At 52.3% G+C, this 22979-nt stretch overlaps 3 protein-coding genes across 7 annotated transcripts; 1 reads left to right on the plus strand and 2 right to left on the minus strand.

Annotated features, from left to right (window-relative positions):
* The first annotated feature begins 729 nt into the window (after nucleotides 1-729).
* Nucleotides 730-6378, plus strand: RAB3A (RAB3A, member RAS oncogene family). The gene is made up of 5 exons (XM_032628715.1): nucleotides 730-885; nucleotides 2032-2259; nucleotides 3437-3555; nucleotides 4186-4310; nucleotides 5535-6378. The coding sequence occupies exons 2-5, from the start codon at nucleotides 2032-2034 to the stop codon at nucleotides 5723-5725; spliced, it is 663 nt and encodes a 220-aa protein (XP_032484606.1). The 5' UTR covers nucleotides 730-885; the 3' UTR covers nucleotides 5726-6378.
* A 50-nt stretch (nucleotides 6379-6428) lies between these two features.
* Nucleotides 6429-9374, minus strand: MPV17L2 (MPV17 mitochondrial inner membrane protein like 2). Of its 2 annotated transcripts, XM_032628713.1 has the most exons (5): nucleotides 9109-9354; nucleotides 8306-8476; nucleotides 7573-7649; nucleotides 7284-7412; nucleotides 6429-6961 (listed from the first exon to the last, which is right to left on the minus strand). In XM_032628713.1, the coding sequence occupies exons 1-5, from the start codon at nucleotides 9293-9295 to the stop codon at nucleotides 6863-6865; spliced, it is 663 nt and encodes a 220-aa protein (XP_032484604.1). In that variant the 5' UTR covers nucleotides 9296-9354; the 3' UTR covers nucleotides 6429-6862. The 2 variants fall into 2 exon arrangements, with proteins under 2 accessions (XP_032484604.1, XP_032484605.1); XM_032628714.1 differs by lacking the exon at nucleotides 8306-8476 and having other exon boundaries at nucleotides 6429-7412; nucleotides 9109-9374.
* Nucleotides 9375-18712: 9338 nt separating this feature from the next.
* IFI30 (IFI30 lysosomal thiol reductase) lies at nucleotides 18713-22201 on the minus strand. 4 transcript variants are annotated; one of them, XM_032629090.1, is made up of 7 exons: nucleotides 21986-22175; nucleotides 20789-20971; nucleotides 20628-20702; nucleotides 20293-20385; nucleotides 19324-19476; nucleotides 19090-19143; nucleotides 18713-19005 (listed from the first exon to the last, which is right to left on the minus strand). In XM_032629090.1, exons 1-7 carry the CDS (start codon nucleotides 22100-22102, stop codon nucleotides 18943-18945), a joined length of 738 nt encoding a protein of 245 aa, XP_032484981.1. In that variant the 5' UTR covers nucleotides 22103-22175; the 3' UTR covers nucleotides 18713-18942. The 4 variants fall into 4 exon arrangements, 3 of the variants coding, with proteins under 3 accessions (XP_032484981.1, XP_032484982.1, XP_032484980.1); XM_032629091.1 differs by having other exon boundaries at nucleotides 18727-18907; nucleotides 21986-22180; XR_004349434.1 differs by having other exon boundaries at nucleotides 18727-19005; nucleotides 19324-20385; nucleotides 21986-22201.
* Between the last annotated feature and the right edge of the window lie 778 nt (nucleotides 22202-22979).

A 22979-nucleotide genomic window follows, 5' to 3' on the forward strand; every position in this document is an offset into this window, starting at 1 on the left:
CTTCCTTTTTTCTGGAAATTGGTGGGGAAGGGTGACTCTCTTGATCCCAATTTCTTCTTTCTTCATCTCAGAAACAGGGTGGAGCATCTACTAGCCCGGTCCCTTTTGGGGGTCTTACAGCTGAAATCAGACAGAGTCTATCTTGACCCCTATTTCCGCTTTTTCTTCTTTTCTACTTATGTTGAATCCAATAAATAGGAGACGTGGAGCATCTTCTCGAACCTCTGTTCCTCTTTTCTGAAATTGGGAATAGGGAGCGTTTAAGGAGAGGTCACAGCACCCTGGACTGAAAGGGGACCTCCTGAGTCTCCGACCTGGGTGCATGGGGGCGGGGAAGGGGAACACCCCCAGAAGACCCAGGCTCAGCCCAGGCCTCAACCTCTCGTCCCTTCAACCGCTCGGGAGCTGCCATTGGACAGGAGGAGGGCGTGACAATCTTTGATTGGCTACTGAGCCCGTCGCTCGAGGACTTAAGCCAATGAGGAGGCGCCGCGGAGCCCCGCCTCCCTAACGCTAAAGAGAGGTGGAGCCGGCAGGCGATTCCACCCCTCCCGCACCGCTTCTGCTAGCTACTGGATGAGCTCGCTGGGCTCCGCCCCATTCTCATGTCAATCTGCGTGAGAGCCCCGCCCCTCCCGGCTCTGCGTGCTACCGTGGACCACATCCCCATCTGTGGCTCCTCCCTAAAATGGCGTCACGACCTCATCTGCATATTAAGCCCCGCCCCTCTCTGTGCAGGACGTCACCGCGGACTGCAGGGGCCTGAGCCGCTGCCGTCGCCTCCGCTGACACGCAGCCCCACATCAGCGCACTGGGGGCTCTGTCACCGCCGCTGCCAAAAAAGTCGCTGCCGCTAGGGTTGCCGCCGCATCAGTGTAGGGCAAGGTGAGCTCCCGGACGGTCCGGTGCGCTCCCTCTCGGAGCACATACATAACCTTCATTTGACTGATGGGCTGGGGTAGGGGGACGAAGTTGGCCGGCGTTAAATGAGGGGAAGGATGCGGCAGTCGCGAGCCTGGGGAGGGGTAGGGCCCCGGCTTCCTCTACCTGCCCTATCCTCACCCCCCACCCCCATCCCTCCACCCCCGGCTCTGCGGCGGAGGGGGAGGGGAGACGAGACGAGTGCCTTGCGGGAAGCTGTGCGCGCGGGAGGCTCCGTGCGTGCGCGTGCGCGTGGTGTGCACACGCGTGTGCGCGCCCGCCTGTGCGGGCGGATCTGTGTGTACCCTTGCTTGTGTACCAGGGTATTCTCGTGTGACCCCTTGGAGGTCCCGATCCAAGTTTGTGCGTGTTTCAGGCATGTGGAGGGAGACGCGTGGACTGTGCGTGTGCGTGCACAGCAATGTGCATATGTGCACGGAGATGCGTGCCCGTGTGGGTGACGTGTACTCGGCTGCACGGGTGGAGGACGCAGTGCGCACGGGTGGGTTTGCACATTTGTATATGCATGTCGGTGTGCAGACAGGCTCTGTCCCATGCACCGACTGTGTTCGACGCTCAGATATGCACGAGCGTGTCCGAGTGTGTGCCCTGCTGTGTGCACGTGAGCGTGTGCACGCCCCGCTCCTATCACGTGATGTAGCTGTCTCAGCCCGAGCTCTCCCAGCCTGAGAGTCTGGGAGGAGGACTGCGGACACGCGTCCCTGTGGTACCGTACACGCGTGTGCACGTGCGCCCGCGTGGCTCAGTTCTGAGGAACACGAATGATTGATAGGGGGCGGGGCCGGCCGTAGTCACCCCTCCAGGCGCAGCTGTAGTGCTTAGGTTACAGCCGGACCTGGGGAGCAGGCCTGCTGGAGGGGGCTGCAGGGGTGTCTCCATCCCCTTCGTTCTGAGGTCCTCCCCTGAAACCTCGGGCCTTTCAAGGTCATGGCCCGCCCTCTGCTGTGGGCCGCACCGTTAGTACTGGGGATCCTGATGGGATAAGGGTAATCTCCGTCCCTCTCTGGGAGCTCTCCATCCTGAGCCTGGGCTTGGGTGTTTGGGGGTGGAGGGAGACCCCTCACGCTCGCCTACGCTCCGCATCCCCAGATGGCATCCGCCACAGACTCTCGCTATGGGCAGAAGGAGTCCTCGGACCAGAACTTCGACTATATGTTCAAGATCCTCATCATCGGAAATAGCAGCGTGGGCAAGACGTCTTTCCTCTTCCGCTACGCAGACGACTCCTTCACGCCTGCCTTTGTCAGCACTGTAGGCATCGACTTCAAGGTCAAGACCATCTACCGAAACGATAAGAGGATCAAGCTGCAAATCTGGGTGGGTCCAGCTGGGGGGCTTCTGGCTTCATCGCTCTCCCTCCCGAGAATAGCAGCCCCAGCTTTGCCTATTTCTTTCCTGTCTAGATTCATTCATTACACACTGGGCATTTATCAAGCACTTACTGTGTACAAGGGGCTAGAGGCACTGAAGAGAGGGCCCCTGTTCTTCCATCAGTACCTAATCAGTGCTCTTCAGGGGTGGGGAAGGAGCAAATTATGGGTCCTCTCCTGACCCTGACATCATCAGATGCATCATTTGCTTGGTGCCTCAGTGTCCCCACGTTCAAGTTCCTCCATGTGTGTCTGTATCAGGTTTCAGAGGGATCTTGACCCCCAACCTCATTCCCTGGGACAGGAGCAGGCTCCTCCGTCAGGGTCTTCTGGCCACTTTCCTCAACGCCCCCGAGGCCTGAGGAAGCCTGCCAAATGCCAAGTCAGAACTGCTCGTTCCCTGCCCACAGTCCTTCCGCGGCTCCCACCTCACTCCGGGTAAAACCTGCACCCCCTCCTCGCAGCCAGACCCTGCCTAGTCTGCCGCTGTTGTTACCCCATCTCATCTGTCTCCTTCCATCTCTGTCTCAGCCTCTTCATTGTTCCTCAGATGTACCAAATGCAGTCCCACTTCGGGACATTTGCCCGGGCTGTGCCTTCTGCCTGGACCGTCCTTCCTCTGATCCCCACATGGCTCCCTCCCTCATCCTTCAAGTTTAAAATTGAAGGCAGCCCACGCTGCCCGTCCTTGTCGGGCATTTTTCTCCTCAGTCCTCGCCACCCTCTGACGATACATTTTCTACCTTTTCACAGGTTTATTGTCTGTTTCCTGCACTGGATTGTCAGTTTCACAAGGGCAGTGATTTTTTTTTTTTTTTTTTTTAAGGGCAGTGATTTTGGTCCATTTTGTTTACAGCTATGTCCCCAGTGCCCAGCACAGGGTGTGGCACAGGTACACGTGTGTTGAATGAATGAGGGAACGATTCTGTAGGTACCTTACGATGACTGGGTACCACATTCCCAGTGCAGGCAGCCAGCTCACTCTCCCTGACCCACTGTGCCTCTGGGCAAGCCCCTGCTCCTCTGGGCCTCGAGGGCGCTGGACCTGACCATCTCAGAGTTCATACCCACTCTGAGGAGTTTCCGTGTGTGTCCTCTCTGACACCCTGTCTCTTCTTCCCCAGGACACGGCGGGGCAAGAGCGGTATCGGACCATCACGACAGCCTACTACCGGGGCGCCATGGGCTTCATCCTCATGTACGACATCACCAACGAGGAGTCCTTCAATGCGGTGCAGGACTGGTGAGCGTGCCCCCACCTGCTCGCAGATGGTCTTCTGAGCTAGGCTTGGTGTAAAGCCTGGGGTACAGGCAGAGATCAGGGAGCCCCAGCCGCTTGGCAGAAATGTAAATAACAATATTGGGGTCCCAGCCCTGCTATCAGTCTATAATCATTAAAACAGTGTGGCATCAGCTCAAAATAATGGGAAGCAGGGTTTCAGGTAGAAAAATGAAACTGTAAACATACAGGAAAAAAAAATCTGGGAGCGACAGAAAATATGAAGACAGTTTGCGTAGGTTAGAGGATATAAACATTGACATTTCCTGACTAGAGTAATGATACATTTTGAGAAAATGTTTGAATTTGTTAAAGAGCGAGAATTCTTCACTGGGGGTGGGGGGGATCTGGGAAGGATGGGAAAGGCTGCTTGAAAGAGGGACTCCCAAGAGCAGTGAACTGTGGGAGCAGACACCTGCAGAGTGTTCCTGGCAGGACAAAGACAGGGAGGAGGATCGAGCCTGCCTCCCTCAAGAATTAAAGAATTAATGGGAGGTGGGGGCTGGAGTGGGGGGAGGACGGGGAGAAGGGGGAGAGGGGGGCGGAGCTCAGATTCTCCAAGCCCTAACCCTCCTCTGTCACCACCTCCTCCAGGTCAACCCAGATCAAGACCTACTCATGGGACAATGCCCAGGTGCTGCTGGTGGGGAACAAGTGTGACATGGAGGATGAGCGGGTGGTGTCATCGGAACGCGGTCGGCAGCTGGCTGACCACCTGGGTGAGTACCCAGCGAGGCTGGACACCCACAGGCTAGGAAAGGGACACTGAGGCCCTGAAAGGGGAGGAGACACACCCAAAGTCTCACAGCAAAGCCAGGATTCGAGTCCAGATGATTCATACTTTCTGCAAGCTGGCCTTGATCCAGGGGCCATCTTTTTTTTAAAATTAATTAATTAATTTATTTTGGGCTGCATTGGGTCTTCACTGCTGTGCGCGGGCTTTCTCTAGTTGCGGCAAGTGGGGGCTGCTCTTCGTTACGGTGCGCGGGCTTCTCATTGCAGTGGCTTCTCTTGCTGCGGAGCACGGGCTCCAGGCACGCAGGCTTCAGTAGTTGTAGCACGCAGGCTCAGTAGTGGTGGCTCGCGGGCTCTAGAGCACAGGCTCAGTAGTGGCGGCGCACGGGCTTAGTTGCTCCGCAGCATGTGGGATCTTCCCTGACCAGGGCTAGAACCCATGTCCCAACCTGCATTAGCAGGCGGATTCTTAACCACTGCGCCACCAGGGAAGCCCCTTGAGGTGAGTCTTGATGGATGCTTAGGAGTTTGCTCTGCAGGAGTTTCTGATTCATTCTGATACTCTCACTGCCCAGCCTTGTGCTGGGTGTTGCTGGGCCCCTGAGAGGCCTCCAGCTTTGTGAGAGAGGAAAGGACCTCAGCTGGGGGAGCCAGGCTCTGCCTGGCATAGGTAAGTCTTCCTGGAAGTGGGCCTTGGATCTGGTACTTAAAGAAAAAGGAGGTCTTTCGGACAGAAGAAACAGTGTGGGCAAAGGCCAGACATGGGAAAGATCCTTTTGGCAAAGTTTTATGTGACTGCAACATGAGGGTCACTTGGAGGAAATATGGCTGATCTCGCAGGGCCTGAAGCACGCGCTGAGGAGCCAGACTTTTCAGAGGGCAATAGGGAGCCATGGAGAGTGTGTGAGCAGGGGAAGGCCTGGGTCTGAATGTCAGATGCCGCCAGGGCCAGGGCTCGGCTGGATGGTGGAAGCAGGGAAGTGGGTCTTACCAGGGCTCTGGGGACAATGAGAGGGGACAGTTTTAGGGTGAAGAAAGGAGTGCAGGAAATAAAGGCTGACTCAGTCCAGTGTTGCTTCCCCAAGGGACCTGTCAGTGCCTTTAACATGCAGTTGGCACTGGGAATCTCCAGCTGTTACCTGCCCTCAGAAAAGTGTCTCTGGGCGTGGGGGAACCAGGGTCCTCACCCCTCCCTTCCCTGACCACAGGGTTCGAGTTCTTTGAGGCGAGCGCCAAGGACAACATTAATGTCAAGCAGACCTTTGAGCGGCTGGTGGACGTCATCTGCGAGAAGATGTCCGAATCACTGGACACAGCCGATCCTGCAGTCACGGGCACCAAGCAGGGCCCACAGCTCACGGACCAGCAGGCGCCCCCCCACCAGGACTGCGCCTGCTGAGAGCCGCCCCGCCCCATCCTGGCCCCGCCCTCTGGGCCTGAGCCAGGGCCCCTACTGGCCGTGGGCGTGAGTCCCCTGCCCTGATTTAGCCCATCACCCTATTTATTATCGTAGCTATTTATTTATTTATTTATTGGAGATGTCCCCCAGGGGCTCGGGCACCCCACCTGCTCCGTGCCCCACCCTGTACATACAGCCCTGTTCCCGCTCTGCAGTGGCGTGTCGTGGCCCCGTGAACTCACCACTCACCCTTCTCTCCAGACCCCACCTTTTTATAAATTCACCCCCATCAACAGTTATCAGTTTTTACGTGGGGGCCGGATGACACCCCAGGGCAGTCTGGTTGCATGATGCAAGGTAGCCAGACCTGTCAGCCTCCTGGCTGTGACACGGTAGGTCCGGGTGGCTGCAGGCATCTCGACGTGGACCACGGGGTGGGTCAGAGCCAGGAAATGGCCCGCCTGGCTCCTCGCCCCCAAGGTTGTACCTTTTTTTGGAGGGGGGTGGGGGCTGCTGTGGATATTCACCACCCTGGGACACCACCTCTCACCAGACCTGTTCTGATGTCATGAGTGTCAAACATGCCCCCCAGTCCCCCCAGGAGATGTCATGACAACACTACACACACCCAATAAAGTGAATGGACGACACAGTGTCCCTATGAGCGCCGGCCTGCCAGTGCTGGCTTTGCCCATCCACAAGATTTTCAATTACAAAGAGAATTTAATTCTCTGTACTTCCATAGTCCACGAACAGAGGATGAGACTGGAGGCTACACACCCCACCCAAGGCTCCACATTCTGGGGGCCCTGCTCCAAGTGTATGGGCGATCTCCCCACCTTGGTCCCAGAGTCCAGCCCGCAGGAGTGTTGAGGGCTTGGTACTAGCTGGCTGGCTGAGGCCCAGTGCTGAGGGTGGAACATCTGTCACCAGTCACTTGAGGCTCTCCCAGAAGGGTTGGGGTGATGACCAACCCTTCTGGTCCATCTTCATGGTTGTGTTCCAGATGGAGAAACAGAGGCCCGGCAGTGGGCTTGGAAGGGGCAGCCCAACCGGATGCCTAGGAATCAGGGTGGGCCTAGGACTGGGCCCAGCAGTCCGTTCCCCTTCCTGCCCAGGCGGCTGGTCAGCTGAGGGTCAGTCTTGCCCTGGCTGGCATGTGGTGGCAGTGTGGGGCAGCTCAGTCTGCACAGTGCCCAGGGCCACACAGCCTGGGGGCGCTGGGGGGCCTGGGATCTGTCCACACAAGAGGATCTGGTTACAGGCGTTTGTTCATCCCTCTGGGCTCCTCACTGAACCCTCCTCCACCCGTCAGGGCTGGGGTCAGCCTTGCCGGACAGATGCGGCAGGGACCTGGCCGAGGTCACATCAGACAGAAGACGTGGGCTTGGTCTTCACCCCGCTAGTGATCAGCAACCCACCCACCCACCATGGGGTGCAGGTTGTCGCGGGCACGAGAGGCCCGCACCCTGGAGCGTAGCTGTACTGCCATTTGGGGCTCACACGTGTGGCCCCCCCAAGGAGTCCCCTGGGTCCTTGGTCTGCCCACTACGCTTACCCGGTATTTCAGATAGGAGAGGTATGTGTCCCAGCCCAGCGTCAGGCCGTTGATGTAGGTGACTCGGAACTGGGGAGGCACGAAGAGGAAATTCACCAGCTGCGCAACAGGCCACACGCACCAGTCAGCCTACGGGGAGGGGTGGAATGCAGTGAGAGGCGGGGCTGGGCGGGGCCGGGTGGCTGTGAGAGGTGGGGCTTTGAAAGGGGGTGCCTGTGAAAGGGAGAGGAGGGACAGATGCAAGGGGGCAGAGATAAAGGATAGGCGGGGCCTGGGCAGGCACGCCCACCTTGTATAATTCCCAGAACTTGTCCCGCAGCTCCCGGCAGCTCTCGCCCAGGGTCTGGCCCTCCAGGCAGCCAAGGCCTAGGAAGGAAACCAAGAAATGAGAGTGTCAGAGGCTGGGGAGTACGGAGTACGACAGCAGAGCGGGTGGGGTAGGACCCCTGAGGAACAGTGTCTCAGGCAGAGGAAACAGGACACTTAAAAGCCTTGTAGTGGGAAGGGCAGCACAGCAGGGTGGCTAAACAACAGAACAAGTCAAGTCGGGGAGAAGTGAGAGGAGAGAGGTCTGTCATGAATAATCGCGTACCCTGAGGGATGCGTACGCCACACACCCTTGTTGAGGCTGAGGCTATTTTATTACCGGTCCTAGGATGCTTGTGCCCTGTCAACGTCAGTCTCAGCTCCCCTTCCTCCAGCCTCAGAGCCTTTGCATGGGCTGTTCCCCCTGCCTTCTGGCTCCTTCTTCAAGTCTCAACTGAGTGTCTTCTCCTTTGGGACGTTCTCCCAACCACTGTCCAGGGCAGCCCCATCAGACACTGTCTTCATCCTTCCTACATTTAGCATCATTCTCTGTGATTCTGCCATTCACACTTGCCTCCACTGGGTCTGTCCTATCACCACTGTACCCCAGCCTTCAGGAGGTGCATCAGTAATGGGTCTCCACATCCTTAACACAAAGTTGGCTCTGTCCCTCACGACCTATGAGGGGCAAAGCCCAAGCTCACGGGGCTCCTTACCCAAGAAGTACCAGACGCCCAGCATGGGAGAGGCCACCAGTTGGTCGACGAGGACCTTCCCGAGGACGTTTGGGAGGCCACGGAAGCCAGATGCAGGGAGCAGGCGGTCCAGCCAGAGGTACCAGTAGTGCAGGAAAGGGCCCATGCTGCAGCCCACAGCAAACATGCTCGCTGTGGGCGGTCCAAGAGTCAGGGGGTGCATGTTAGGCCAGCAAAGCCCCCAATTCACTCCCTCCCTGTCTAAGACCTGGGTAAGCCTGACACTCTCCCAGAGCCCAACCCATTACTAGCCCCACTGCCACGTACCATTCCAAGAGCTGCGTTTGCATTTTCTTCCCTCATTCCCTCACCACCGTGGCAGAGGGTTCTACCATCGCCCCGCTTTCCAGAGGAGGAAACAGAGGCACAGCGGGTAGGGAAGTGTGGGACCAGGGCGCGATCCTAGGCTGGCTGGGGCCAGACGCTGCGCCCTTGACTACCCCGGGTGCAGCATCCTGTGCTCAACGCTAGGTCTCTCAGTGCAAGACAGAGGGAACCGGACCAGGGGTTGGGCGGGGACCTGACCCGCAGGATGGGAGCGAACAGAAACCCCACGTATGATAGGGAATGAAGACCCCCGAGGGGGGAGGGGACAGAGATCAGGGAGGGGCTGTCTAGGGTGCACGCTGAGGTCAAGGGTCTTGCCAGGGACTGAGGTCACGGGTCATGGGTCACGGCACGCGGGTCCGGGTCACAGGTCTCCGAATTGAGGTTGGGGCCAAAGATCCTCTGGGGTCAAAGGCCAGCAGCACTCGCCCCCTCACCTGAGCGCCGCGTGTCAAACTTCTGGCCGGGCCGGGCGCGGATCTCCCAGGACTGGCGCGCTCCATCCCCGGCCGCCATGAGAGTGCCGCAGCCCAGCGTGTTGGTGACGAGCAACGCACGGCCTTGGAACAGGGGCTGCCCCGCGGCCCAAAGGCCGCGCAGCCAGCACCAGCCGCCGGACGCCATCGCCTGCCGGGACCTAGGAACTGGCACACCCGGCCGCCCTGCCCATGCCGGCCAATCCCCAGTCACCCCGCGTCCCGGATCCCCGCCTCGCGCCGTGCTACCCAATCGCACGCTGCCTTCGTGATTTGCATGCTGCCCCAAGTCACTGCAGCCAATCGCCGACCGCTTGCCTCTTCACTTTGCCCGCCCCGAGAGGTATCAGCCAATCAAAAGTCGGTATCCCGTCTAGAGGCTAATTGCCGAACGAAGCCGCACACCGCCTTCCGCGCCTTACGGGCCAATCGCAAATAGGCTTCGCGTCACACCGCGTATGCCAATTGCTGTCGTTCTAACCTCGTTTTCCCGCCCCTATCAGCTCTGGCCTATGGGTAACCGCCTCCACACCCTTATTTGCCTGCCCAGTACTGAACTGGCCAATCGGAGACTCTCGCTGACTATCGTTAGGCTGGCAAATCACTGACTGTCATCCTGCGTCCCGCATTGAGATGGCCAATCTTGAACAACTCTACCGAGTTCTCTCTTGTAGTTGCCCTCCAGATTTCCAGATTCTCCCGAAATTCCTGAAAAGGGGATCGGACTGTGGCCGTGACTACCGGGGCGGAAGTCCAATCCCGCAGAGACTCGAGAAAGTGGGGGCGGGGCTACAGTTTTGCGGCGCGCGCAGGCCGCTGGGATTCTTGTGTAGACGCTGACGTTGGTCCTGACTACTGCTGGGTATCTGACCTCAGTTCAAGAATAATATAATTAAAACGTTAGGCACTGTTCTGGGCACATGACGTGCATTAAGACATTTCACAGCAACTTTGTGTTGCTGCAGGGACAGTTTTATCACCTTGTTATTTCCTGTGTTCCTGGAGGGGAAAATGTGAGTTTCAATGGAAATCTATGCGTTACCTACAGGAACAGGGTGTCGCAAACTGTCGCCTGTGGGCCAAATCCTGTCGGCGCCGGTTTTGGTGAGGCTCGCGAGCTAAGAATTCTCTTACCTTTTTTAATTGGTCGGTGAAAAAATCCAAATAATATTCTGGGACATGTGAAAATTATATGAAATTCAAATTTCCGAATCCATAAATAAAGCTATGTTGGAACACAGTCATGCCCATTTGTTTCTTTATTGTCTACTCTCATTACAATGAGCAGTTGGAACAAAGATTGTATGGTCTGCAAAAACTAAACTATTTACTATTTGACTCTTTACAAACAAATTTTTTTTCCTCTTTGTTAGAGGACACCCTTCAGGGTTTTCTGATTTTGATTCTATGGGAGATATTTTATAAACCCTGTGGTTATAACTGATAACAGGGAAAAATAATTCTTCCCTATAGACATGCAAATGAATTCTGCTGAGTGGAGAGATGCCCACCCCCAGTTTTTTGGCCTTCATTTGCACATTCATTTTACTGTGCTTGTTTTGTCTTGTTGTTTGGTTCTTCTTTGAAATGGGCTTAACGCCTGACCAGTTCCCTTTATTAACAACGAGTTAACAATTTTGAACACATACTCATTTTTATTTCTGTATGAGAGTCGTGATTTTTACCTTTTTTGGGAAAATTATCCTTCAACACTTCCTACTGCTGTCAAGTAACTCAGTCTGGTATTCCAGGTTCCAGATTTTACTGCATTTTTGTGGAAAACCTCCAAAATGGTTAAAAGAGGGGGAAAAGTCAAATTAGGATTCACGAAACAGAGTCAGGTAAACTTTTTCAGCAGAGAAGTGCATTTCATGGTGGCTGAAGCCCTGGCAACTCCAAGAGGTAAGAGAATCTTGCTGATTCTCTATTTTTCTCATCTGTGTTTTCCTCTCTCTAGATAGGTGCCTTGTTTTTGATGCTTTTATGATGGGTAATGTCACCAGCATTAGAGGCATCAGGGACTGGGAATTTGGCTTTATGGTCTGACCATTTGGCAATCTCTATCAATGGATTACTGGTTTACTGGCTGAAAAGCAGTGGAGAATCCATTAAGAATTTAGTGCCCACCAGGAGGAACAGCTTTTGATGTCTAGACCTGTGATTTTGGGTGTTTCTGTTGAAGGAGTTTTCAGAACATGCCACCACAAAATATGCTGCTCTGGTAGATTAATTATTTTGAGTTAAAGGCATTAGTAAGACTGCAAGATGCAACAAGGGCTCTTGGTCTTTCCTTTTTCTTACTGAAAGCAGGAAATATAATTCCCATGGCAAAGGTGCCCTCCCTCTACTGGGAGGAAGAAACCCTCTTATCCCCAGAGACAGGGAGTCAAAGCTGAGAGAAATCTGTACAAATAGGTCTTGTTGAAATAACTCTTATCTTCCTTTAGTCTCCCCCATGTATTTTAGTTGCTTTTCTGCAGTTGACGCTCTGTTCAACCTAGTAAATAACAAGTCTTTGGGTCTTCATTTTTCTTGCGAAGACTCCCACGTACATGTAAATAAATTTTTTATGCTTTTCCCCTGTTAATCTGTCTTGTGTGTCAGTCTCAGCCAGAGACTTGTGTGCCGAGAGCTTGGCTTGGCTTTCTGTCTGCTAGGGCATGCTGGTTTTGGTCCTACATGTCCAACCATCAGGTGAGAGCCCTGAGAATATGTAGATGGCCAGAAAGAAATGTGGGTTGCACCCCATTTGTGGCTAGGGTCCTACCGACTACTGGACCACTGTTGCCAGCCTCTGAGGGGAATTGTCTAAGTCTTTCTCTCTTTTGGCCATCTTTGGGAGTGGCTGTGGATCTTGAGAGAGCTGCCTTTTTTGCACCCTCTTTGGGGACCCCTCTATGGTTTAGTCATAGAAGGCTGATTGGTTTTGGTTTTGAATCACTTAGAATAGGTATGCTTTTGGTTAAAAAAAGAAGTTAAAAAAAAAAAAAGGGAGTTCAATACTGCCGGGAAAATTTACTGTTTGTCTGGGCTGAAACCTGATGATAAGATATTGAAAGGATTTTTTTTTTTAAAAGGAACTCTATGTCAGAAATTGGCTTTATTGGAGACATTCAGAGCCTGATTGGAACTATTTTCAAGGCCTTCTTCTTTCCTAAGCCAAAATGGAACTATGTACTCAGAGGGCTATTTGGAAATACACCGGCAAGAAAAAAAGTTTAAAAAGGCTTCTTCACAAATATTAGTAACTTGATCCATCTGCCAGAAACACACTTTGGATCCAAATTTTTTTTTTCTTCAATAATGAGTTAAAAATTCTTGTACCTGTCTCATGGCTAAAATTTAAAAATAAAAGTTATAAGATCTCTGCTTCTGTCTCTAGGTTTATGTTTGTCTATATACATGTGATATTCTTCTACCTCTGGGAAGTATTGCTAAAAATTAACTTGTAAAAGAGCTCTATTTAATTGGCTTAAAAAAAAGTGCTTATGTAAGTTGATTAGTCAAACTAATTGTCTCTACTAGATGTTTAGATTATAAAACTGTAAATTCAAACTAAGAACAAAACAGACAATAAAAGTTAATTGCTTGATGTATATCAAGCACAACAGTAAATTTTAAAATAAAGGAGGTCATATATTTAACTTTTTACATTCTGTGATTTTTGATACTTGCTTGATTTATCAACAAGAAAAATAACAAGATTATGGCTAGCTATTTAATGACTCATGAAATTTTCATGAATAATTTAAGCATAATTGTTAAAAACAAGTTAAGTAATAAATGTAAATAGGATAAAAGTTTATAAGTGAACTTCTCAACAATAATTTTGTTTTATAATGTCTCCTGAAAAATAGTTTCTAGGGCTTCCCTGGTGGTGCAGTGGATAAGAACCTGCCTGCCAATGCAGGGGACATGGGTTCCATCCCTGGTCCAGGAAGATCCCACATGCCACGGAGCAACTAAGCCCGTGCGCCACAACTACTGAGTCTGCGCTCTAGAGCCCGTGCTCCGCAGCAAGAGAAACTACCGCAATGAGAAGCCCGTGCACCGCAGCGAAGAGTAGCCCCTGCTCGCCACAACTAGAGAAAGCCTGCGTGCAGCCACGAAGACCCAACACAGCCAAAAATAAATAAATGTAAAAAAAAAAGTTTCTAGGGCTTCCCTGGTGGCGCAGTGGTTGAGAGTCCGCCTGCCGATACAGGGGACACGGGTTCGTGCCCCGGTCCGGGAAGATCCCACATGCCGCGGAGCGGCTGGGCCCGTGAGCCATGGCCGCTGAGCCTGCGCGTCCGGAGCCTGTGCTCCGCAACGGGAGAGGCCACAACAGTGAGAGGCCTGCGTACCGCAAAAAAAAAAAAAAAAGTTTCCGGAATCATTTTGGAAACTTGAAACCTTATACTAAGTTAAGTGAAATGGTGGATATTCATTGAATATGTAGATAATTTTCAAACATGAGAAAATACTGAAATATTAATCAGTAAACATAAGTTTATCTCGTTGGCTTCTTGATTTTTACAAAGGGAGTAGTGATGTTTCCGCTAGTAAACACGTCCTTTGCCACATCAAAAATTTGTATTATAAGGAAGCATATGCATCTAGAAATTATGAAATGATGTATCCATAAATTTGCTAATCTACTAGAGAATGTTGGTATGGCCACAGGCAGTTTACAATTGCTTGCTTCCTAGTTTTCACTGGAACTTAGGGTTATGAATTATAATCAATGTAGTAAATGAAACTGCTAGGAATAATAAAGGTACAGAAAAAAAAAACTCTGTATAAAAAAAAAAACTCTGTATGTGAAGTGTGCACGGAAAATAAGATGTGTTTCTGCAGGAAAGAGTATGAGGTATGAAGGATGCGCTCTTTTTTTTTTTAATTAGCAAGTATTTAATGTAAATTATTTATGTTTGGCTGCGTTGGGTCTTCGTTGCTGTGCATGGGCTTTCTCTATTTGCGGCGAGCGGGGACTACTCTTCGTTGCGGTGCGCGGGCTTCTCATTGTGGTGGCTTCTCGTTGTGGAGCACAGGCTCTAGGCACGTGGGCTTCAGTAGTTGTGGCACACAGGCTCAGTAGTTGTGGCAGTCGGGCTTAGTTGCTCCACGGCATGTGATATCTTCCTGGACCAGTGATTGAACCCTTGTCCCCTGCATTGGCAGGCGGATTCTTAACCACTGAGCCACCAGGGAAGTCCAAGGATGCGTTCTTAGGAAGGAAAAAGAAAAGTAATTTTGTCCTTGTTTAAGGGTATTTAGTGATTGTCTCAAAATACAAAAGAGGAAAATAAAGGAGAAAAACCTAAATGGATTTAGAAAGTTGGAGAGGGAGAAAGAGGAAATCTTATCTTGTGTGGTCAAATTGGCAAAAATTAAATGGATTATTATAAGAATTTTTAAAATGAGCTTTATTTTTTAAAATTTTTTATTGAAATATAGTTGATTTACAATGTTGCATTAGTTGCAGGTGTACAGCAAAGTGATTCAGTTATACATAATATATACCTATCTATTCCTTTTTAAATTCTTTTTCATTATAGGTTATTACAAGATATTGAGTATAGTTCCCTGTGCCATACAGTAGGTCCTTGTTGGTTATCAACAATGAGCTTTACTATCAATAATGTGACTAGAATTTGACTTTCTTTCTCTGTTAAAAAAATAACATTTTCTTGGATTATTGTAAGAGATTTTTCTTTACCTGTTAAGTAATTCATATAGAAAACAAAGATTCTGTTTTATCAAAATGTTGTCTTTATCAAGTCTCTAATTAGGAAAACTGAGTCGTCTCAAAATTAAAAGAGCTGGAGCTTTTTCTTTTATTATGTTACTGTATTTGCCTGTCACATCTTTTATTGTCACTTTGGTTAAATAGGTAACTAAGTATTGTTTCATTTAACGTAGTGTTAATTTAACCTAGTGTTCGATTTAACCTAGTGTTCAAATCTTTGACATTCTGGACAAACTTCCCAAAATCAAATTCTAAATTTTATTTCCCCTACACTGTGTTTCCTGTTGAACCATGGTTGGAATTTTAGAATTGGAGCCACTAAACTCTGTCTGCATACCTATTGGTCTGTAATTCAGAGAGGCTTTTACTTCTCACTATGTATTTTTGTATTTTTCTACACCAGGAGGTGTGAGAGGCAGGATTCTAAGATATGGCCCCAAGATTTCTGCCTCAGATGTACATCAGTACATCCTCCTCAAGTGTAGGTAGAACTTGTGAATATGATAAAATGCAAATATGACGTTATGTTGTATTTTAGAAGGGATTTTTAAAAAACTTATTTTACTGCAGTATAGTTGATTTACAGTGTTGTGTTAATTTTTAGAAGGGATTTTATAGGCATAAGTACCCTAGTCAGTTAATTAAAAAGGAGCTTGGTTAGTGCCCTCACTGTGATGCATTTCTTTTTTTTTAATTGAAATATAGTTGTATAATATTATATGTTATAGGTATACAATATAGTGATTCACAACTTTTAAAGGTTATACTCCATTTGTAGTTATTATAAAATATTGGTGGGACTTCCCTGGCAGCTCAGTGGATAAGACTCCCCGCTCCCAATGCAGGGGGCCTGGGTTCGATCCTTGGTCAGGGAACTAGATCCCACATGCATGCCACAACTAAGAGTTTGCGTGCCACAACTAAGGAGCCCGCCTGCCACAACTAAGACCTGGTGCAACCAAATAAATAAATATTTTTTAAAAAAGATTGGGCTTCCCTGGTGGCACAGTGGTTAAGAATCCGCCTGCCAATGCCGGTGACATGGGTTCGAGCCCTGGTCCAGGAAGATCCCACATGCCACGAAACAGCTAAGCCGATGCACCATAACTACTGAGCCTGTGCTCTACAGCCCGCGAGCCACAACTACTGAGCCTGCATGCCACAACTACTGAAGCCCACGCGCCTAGAGCCCGTGCTCTGCAACAAGGGAAGCCACCGCAATGAGAAGCCTGTGCACTGCAACGAAGGGTAGCCTCCGCTCGCCACAACCAGAGAAAAGCCCACGTGCAGCAACAAAGACCCAACGCAGCCAAAAATAAAATAAATAAAATACAATTAAAAAGAATATTGGCTATAGTCCCCGTGTTGTAGAATATATCCTTGTAGCTTATTTTACACCTAATAGTCTCTACCTCTTAATCCCCTACCCCTATATTGCCCCTCTCCCCTCCCCCTGCCCACTGGTAACCACTAGCTTCTTCTCTATATCTGTGAGGTCTGCTTCTTTTTTTTTTTTAACATCTTTATTGGAGAATAATTGCTTTACAATTGTATGTCAGTTTCTGCTTCATAACAAAGTGGACCAGTTATACATATACATATATCCCCATACCCCCTCCCTCTTGCGTCTCCCTCCCACCCTCCCTATCCCACCCCTCTAGGTGGTCACAAAGCACCGAGCTGATCTCCCTGTGCTATGTGACTGCTTCCCACTAGCTATCTATTTTACATTTGGTAGTGTATATATGTCCATGCCACTCTGCTTCTTTTTTGTTACATTCAGTAGTTGGTTGTATTTTTTAGCTCTGTGATACATTTCTTTAAATTTTTTTTTTTTAGTATTTATTTATTTATTTAATTTTGGGCTGCGTTTGGGTCTTAGTTGCAGCTCGTGGGATCTTTCGTTGTGGTGTGTGGGCTCCAGAGAGCGTGGGCTCAGTAGTTGTGGTGCGCAGGCTTAGTTGCCCTGCAGCATGTGGGATCTTAGTTCCCCGACCAGGGATCGAACTCCCGTCCCCTGAATTGGAAGGCAGATTCTTAAGCACTGGACCACCAAGGAAGTCCCTGTGATACAATTCTATTTGGCAAATTCCTGAAGGTGCATTGGCTGATGTTAGGGAACCACAGGACAGCATTATCAATCCTAATTCCAGTTACTCGTTCAAGTGTGAACTTGGCCACGATCCCACCACATTGCGTTTAGTCATCCCCTCAGGCTCCTCTGGTCTGTGATTCTTTCTGGTTTTTTTCTTGTTTTTCATGACCTTGACACTTTTGAAGAGGACCGGTGGGACATTTTGTAGAATGTCCCTCCATCTTGGTTCGGGTGCTGTTTTCTTGTGGTTAGACTGGGGTTCTGGGTTTTTGGGGAGAATCCCACAGAGGTGGTGTCCTCCTTGCGTCAGATGGTGCGTGTGATATCACATGATTTACCCCGGTGCCTCTAACTCGGATCACATGATGTTAACCAGGGTCACGTGAGGCTCACCTGGCTCACGTGATTAAGGGACGTCTGCCAGGTGTTTCTACTCCACTGTCAGGTTACCATTTCTCCCTTTCCCTACTCTTAGGAATTGAGTTCCAAAATCCAGTCCACTCTCAGGGCTAGAGTCAGGGGGTGGAATTAAGCTCCACCTCCTGGAAGACAGACTGTTTCCAGATACAATTTCACCAGCCAGTTTCAAGAAACTAAGTTGGACTTTTGGGAGCCAGTGCTTACAAAACCCTCACAGGAAAACTGGCTTGTCCCTTGCTTGAGGGTCAGCCCTACAGGTCCAGCCTGGCCAACCAAGATCCTTGCCATACTTTGGGGACATCAAAGAAGAGAGAAATTCACCAAAAGGCACAGATGAAACTGCAGGTGAAACTTGAGTTGTCATCTCCAGTTAACAAATGATAGAGGCTTTTAGAAGTCCACCCTGAGATTCCTTACAGAAACTTCCAGTAAAGCAAACTGGACGCCTGCTGCACCTGTGTAAAATAATCAGGGCAAATCCCATGAGACCTGTCAAGGAAGGACTTTCTTTGAGATTTTATTTATTTTAATTTTTTTGGCTGAGCTGGATCTTCGTTGCTGCGCGTGGGGTTTCTCTAGTTGTGGAGAGCGGGGGCTACTCTTCGCTGCGGTACGCTGTCTTCTCATTGTGGTGGCTTCTCTTGCTGAGGATCACGGGCTCTAGGGCATGTGGGCTTCAGTAGTTGTGGCTCGCGGGCTCTAGAGCACAGGCTCAGTAGTTGTGGCGCGCGGGCTTAGTTGCTCTGCGGCATGTGTGATCTTCCCGGACCAGGGCTCGAACCTGTGTCCCCTGCATTGGCAGGCAGATTCCCACTGCGCCAGCAGGGAAGTCCCCTCAGCCTGCCATTCTAACTCCTGATTTTGCTGCTGTCTGGGCCTTTTTACACTGGTTCTCCTTCCCTGAAACACCATGATTTCCCCCCAGTGAACATATTCTTTCAAACCCCCCAAGACAAGGCCCCTGCCCCATCCTCTGGCCTTGCCTGGCTCCAGTTACCATTCTCTGGCTTAACCCATAACACCCAATGTGAGGCAACAAAAAAGGGGAGCTAGGGATGTTTGTTGAATTAATAAATACATTTTCTGCCCAGTGAACTCCTAGTCACCCTTCAAAACCCCAGTCCCAATGTCCCTCCTCCCTATGCAGAACGTTCACTCCTCCTCTGGGTTCTCTAGTGCTGGTGCCTCCCCCTCTAGCCCATCCCTGCCTCCATGGGACTAGGAATGTCTGTCTGGCTCTGCATCCCCTGGACAGGGGGCTTCTCAGGGATTCCAGCATTGTGCAGATCCAGGAAAAGGGGATTTGCTGACTTATCAAATGAATCACAACATCCAGAAGTGAGAAGTGTTTATTGAACTAGTTTCAGTGTAGCACCGTTCTCAGTGGGGCGAGATTCTTGATCTCAGGGCAGAATTTTGAGTCTCGGCTTCGTGGAATGTGTAGAAGTTATCTGGATGATAAGTAGTGGCTGCTGAGTCAGGGATCAAAAAATGAGGGCAGGTGGGATCTTGTTCTTCCAGCATCAGTTCCCTCCCAGGGCACCGGCCATCACTTGAAGCAGACTTCCTTGTGGGAACTGGCTCTGAGTTGGCAGACATCCGGCTTCTTGCCCTGGAGGAGATGGCCACGAGTTGGGGTCCTGAAAGGAGACCCTGCCCCCACCAGCTGAGTCCCTCTGTTCCCTGTCTAGCTTACCTGGTACAACTGGCAGATGAGGCGTAAGAGCTGGTCCTTCTCTTTCATGGGTTTCTGCACAAGCAAGACAGGAGGTCATAAGTCCCACCTGCCCCAACCGACCCGTGCTCGGCCCAGAAGGGGCTGCAAATGGCCCCAAGTCTGGCCCCCGCCTCCTGCCTCCCAGCCCAGTGGTCACATCCATCAACCCGGTCCCTGCCTGGGGGATGACCTGAGAGCTGCAAGAGTTCTTACCCCATTGACGACGACCCAGGGCACATACTCGTGGGGTGGCTGCAGAGCGTCCGTGAGCTGGGCATTGATGTGCAAGAGCTGCATGCCACGGTCCCCTGTGGCACACTCCATGATGGAGTCAGGGGACACCTTTGGAGCATAGATCTGCAGGCACTGAGGGCAGAGGGGTTGCTGGCTGGCTGGGGTGTTGTCTCAGCTTCCTCCCTGTTATCTCCCCAACGGTCCTCCCACTAGCACCACCCCCCAACCCAAGCCAAGCTTTTGTTTCCTCACTAGCAACAGGAGACAGTTGGGTTCACAGGGACGCAGCAATACCCATAAACAACGGGTGCTTAATTCATGCCTGAGTGGAGGCCCCCAAGGCAGGGGCTCAGGCTGCTCCTGTCTCCCGTAAGACCAGACCCGCAGCCCGACCCCTATAGTGTTTTATTTTCCTGAGAGCATCGTACTTGCTCTTCCCTCTGCCAGGAGCACTTTTCCTTCCCCTTCCCCTGAGTCTCCTGAGTGTCCCCTCATCCTTTGCACTCCATACTATGACTCTGCAGGGCCTGGAGGTGTCTCAGGGTGGCTCAGGTCTCTTGGGTGGCCCAGATGTTTGATGAATAAATAAACGATCAGGGCAGATGAGCCACTCCTTTGGGAGTTCTTTTTCATAACCCCCCAGGGAGTTAAGTGGGCCTGTCCTGTCATCTCCTTACCCCAGAGAAGGGTCACTATCTGTGTCCCTGCACATTCCTGTTTGTCTGAGCCCAGCTCGGAGGCATCTTGTCCAGGAAGCCCTCCCTGATCTACCCACGTCCCAGAAGATCTTGGTTCTCTCGATTCAGAGATCGAGGCTTCGAGAGGGGAGGCTGTTTTCCTGGGGCTGCACGGAGAGTGGTAGTCGTGGCCAGCACTTGAACCTGGGTCTGTCTGGATGCAGGAAGGCCAGGGCCCTCCGACCCAGGCTGAGTGAGGGGCATTGCTCACCGGCTTCAGATTTTTCTCCATGTCATCCATTTCCTCTAGGCAGACAATGGTCAGGAAGGCCGCGCTCTTCTCCAGCTGGTCCAACAGGCAGGCCTGGCGGGCGGGGGACAGGCAAGGATGTGAGGGTGGCCCAGAGCACCCCAAGACCACTCTGGAAATAACCACGAGTGTCCACTAATGAAGCGGAGAATGAAGATGTGATTAAATGGAGGCACACAGGCAAGGGACGGAGCTGGTTGCAGTCCATCCCTTGTGAGCCTTGATTCCATTTTCCTTACGGTGGGCACTCTCCCCAGCCTCGTGTCCCCCCCCCAGGAACTCTGCGTGCTGCTCACCTCCACCTTGTTAAGCTTGCACTCCTGCTCGCCGTGCTGGCACGTGAACTCCCACCTGCCGCTGATGTTCTGTTCCTGAAAAGCAGTGGGGTGAGTGCTGGCTGCACCCCCCGACCCCCTTCCCCTGGCCACGGGCCTCAGTTTCACCTGTACCCACGCACATGAGCGTTTCCGTAGGGCACCAGCGTGACGTTGAGGATTTCCCAGACCATCAGCCACGTCGGGTAGAGCTCGCGGATCAGGAAGTACCGGCAGCCGGGGCACAGTGACTCATAGTAGAGGCTCACGTTGATGGGCGGAGGGTCAGACTTCCAGACGGGCACCTGCAGGCACAGCTCACCGGCCTGCAATGGAAGGGAGGGATGCGATTCAAATGCAGCTCTGCTTGGTTCTCTTGCAGGAAGGGAGCTGCAAACAGTAGGTTGTCTATCTCACACTCCTTCCAGACCTTGCCAGGTGGGATCCTGACTCTGAGGCTTTATGGCATTCCTAAATATTCCTAAATGTCAGTCTGTCTGCAGAATGGATGTGACAAAGATTTGCAAACGGTAGGCAGTTAATGAATGCACAAGCCTTGCTTTCTTCCTCCAGGTGAGGTGAAACTCCTCACCCAGGGGACGCCATGCAGTAAGAATTCAAGGCATGCACATTTCTGGTCTCTGCCGTCAATCCTGCCTTCTCATGAGGCATACCACTAAGGCAGGCTCATTCGTTCCCACTTCATCCCTAGAGCCTTGGCCCTGAGCTGAGCAAGGCCCTACATACCCGCTTGACTCATTTATTCTTCCTCTCAACCCCTCCCAAGGCTACTGCAGAGGCAGCGCCTAATAGGTGTTGACTTCCGACTACAGCTGAGGGGCCGCGGGCTGTCGCGTCTGTGAGCGAGTCGTTCAGCCTCCAGGGCATCTGCTTACTCCGCACCAGGAGCACGCGAGCTCTTCCCCGGCCGAAATGCACCCAGTAAGGCGCCCCTAATAAATGCGGTGGCCACGCGCAGGCCGCGTAGCTAGTCTGGGCTTCCCCTGGCCTAAAAGAGGAGACTCCGATTCCTGCTCCAGATGTACACAGTAGGTGCTCAATGCACCCTGGGGGGGGGGCGGGGGGAGTTGCGGGGGGATGGGGTGGGGGGACAGCTGAGCGACTCAGACTCCAGTTAGGGAAGGAAAAGGGAAAGGAAAGTATGGCCAAAGTGTCAGGATTGAAGCGGGGGTGGGGGGTGGGGCGGCCGGCACCGACCCGGGCAGCGTCCCCTCCGGACCCCGGTCGTCCCCGTCGAAGTCTGGGGTGCGGGAGGAGCCGCGTGCACCTCGCCCGGGCGCTGGTCCCCGCCGGCCCGCCCGCCGCGTCGCCTTCTCTACCTCGCAGGGGGCCGCCCCCTCGGGGAGTATTTCCAGCGGGGACGCCCGCGCCGCAGCGGCGACCTCCAGCAGCAGCAGCAGGAGAGGCAGGAACGGCAGGAGAGGCGACGAGGCCATCACAGTGGGGGCGAAAGTGCGACGGCGGGAGCAGCGTCCCGGGAAAGAAGCCGCCTTTAACCAGGCGGTGGCCCAGCCCCCAGGCCGGACCCGCCTCCTGGTGCACACGCCTCTCGGGGGCCGGGGCTGACGTCTCCAGGGATCTCTACTTTTCTCTCTCTCTCTCTGGGTCTTTCTTTCCACCTCGACCCCACCCGCATCCCACCGCCCGCCAGGTTCTGGGCCCCCAATCCCCTGGACAACGGGCTGCCCTTCGATCTTCCCCGACACTTCCCCGTAATCAGCCCCGTCCAGCCCTGTGAGGCTGGGTAAGCTTTAGCACCTTGAGCGGAGGATAGGCGGGGGCTTAGAGACAGAGACACGGAGAGACCAAGAGATAGGAGGGTCTCTATGGGTCCACGGATCCCTCTGGGGGCCGCCAGGGTGCTCCAGGCCCCTGCTCCTAGCCCGGGAACCCCGCCTCCCCACCCCATGCTCCGGTGAGAGGTGATCCCTGGCTTGGGAGCGGGCAGCAGCTGAGCAGCCCGGGCCCTTTCCCCTAGCCTGGCCCGGACCCCCCTCATTCTCAACCGCCACCCCCTCCCCCTCTCAGGCTCCAGAGCCCAGATCCACCAGCGTGGTCCCGTGGGGCTGACTCAGGCTTGGCCACAGCTGGGCCAGAAAGCAGAAATCAGAGCAGGGAGGGGCTCACTTCTCTTGGCTCCCTCACCCCTGGCTGGGGGTTGGGGAGAGAAAAAAGCTGGTGTTCCTTCTTTCCACCGTCCAAAGGCTTGAGGAGGAGGCCACCCCTGTCCTCAGCCAGCGCCCTGGTCAGAAGAGGCCCGGGTTGGAGCAGTCATTACCTGAAGCCTGTACTCTGTACATGGAGCGGGGGTGG

This window comes from Phocoena sinus, chromosome 3, assembly GCF_008692025.1.
Source record: "Phocoena sinus isolate mPhoSin1 chromosome 3, mPhoSin1.pri, whole genome shotgun sequence".
Classification (NCBI taxonomy): Eukaryota; Metazoa; Chordata; class Mammalia; order Artiodactyla; family Phocoenidae; genus Phocoena; species Phocoena sinus.

Coding starts and splice junctions, on each gene's coding strand:
- IFI30 (XM_032629089.1), bottom strand. CDS start 22,102: ATGGCCTCGTCGCCTCTCCTGCCGTTCCTGCCTCTCCTGCTGCTGCTG. Junction 20,972..21,985: donor AGGGGGCGGCCCCCTGCGAG/GTAGAGAAGGCG, acceptor CTTCCATTGCAG/GCCGGTGAGCTGTGCCTGCA. Junction 20,386..20,627: donor GCAAGCTTAACAAGGTGGAG/GTGAGCAGCACG, acceptor CCCGCCCGCCAG/GCCTGCCTGTTGGACCAGCT.
- RAB3A (XM_032628715.1), top strand. CDS start 2,032: ATGGCATCCGCCACAGACTCTCGCTATGGGCAGAAGGAGTCCTCGGAC. Junction 2,260..3,436: donor GGATCAAGCTGCAAATCTGG/GTGGGTCCAGCT, acceptor CTTCTTCCCCAG/GACACGGCGGGGCAAGAGCG. Junction 4,311..5,534: donor GCAGCTGGCTGACCACCTGG/GTGAGTACCCAG, acceptor CCCTGACCACAG/GGTTCGAGTTCTTTGAGGCG.
- MPV17L2 (XM_032628713.1), bottom strand. CDS start 9,295: ATGGCGTCCGGCGGCTGGTGCTGGCTGCGCGGCCTTTGGGCCGCGGGG. Junction 8,477..9,108: donor GTTTGACACGCGGCGCTCAG/GTGAGGGGGCGA, acceptor GACCGCCCACAG/CGAGCATGTTTGCTGTGGGC. Junction 7,650..8,305: donor GGGCGTCTGGTACTTCTTGG/GTAAGGAGCCCC, acceptor TTTCCTTCCTAG/GCCTTGGCTGCCTGGAGGGC.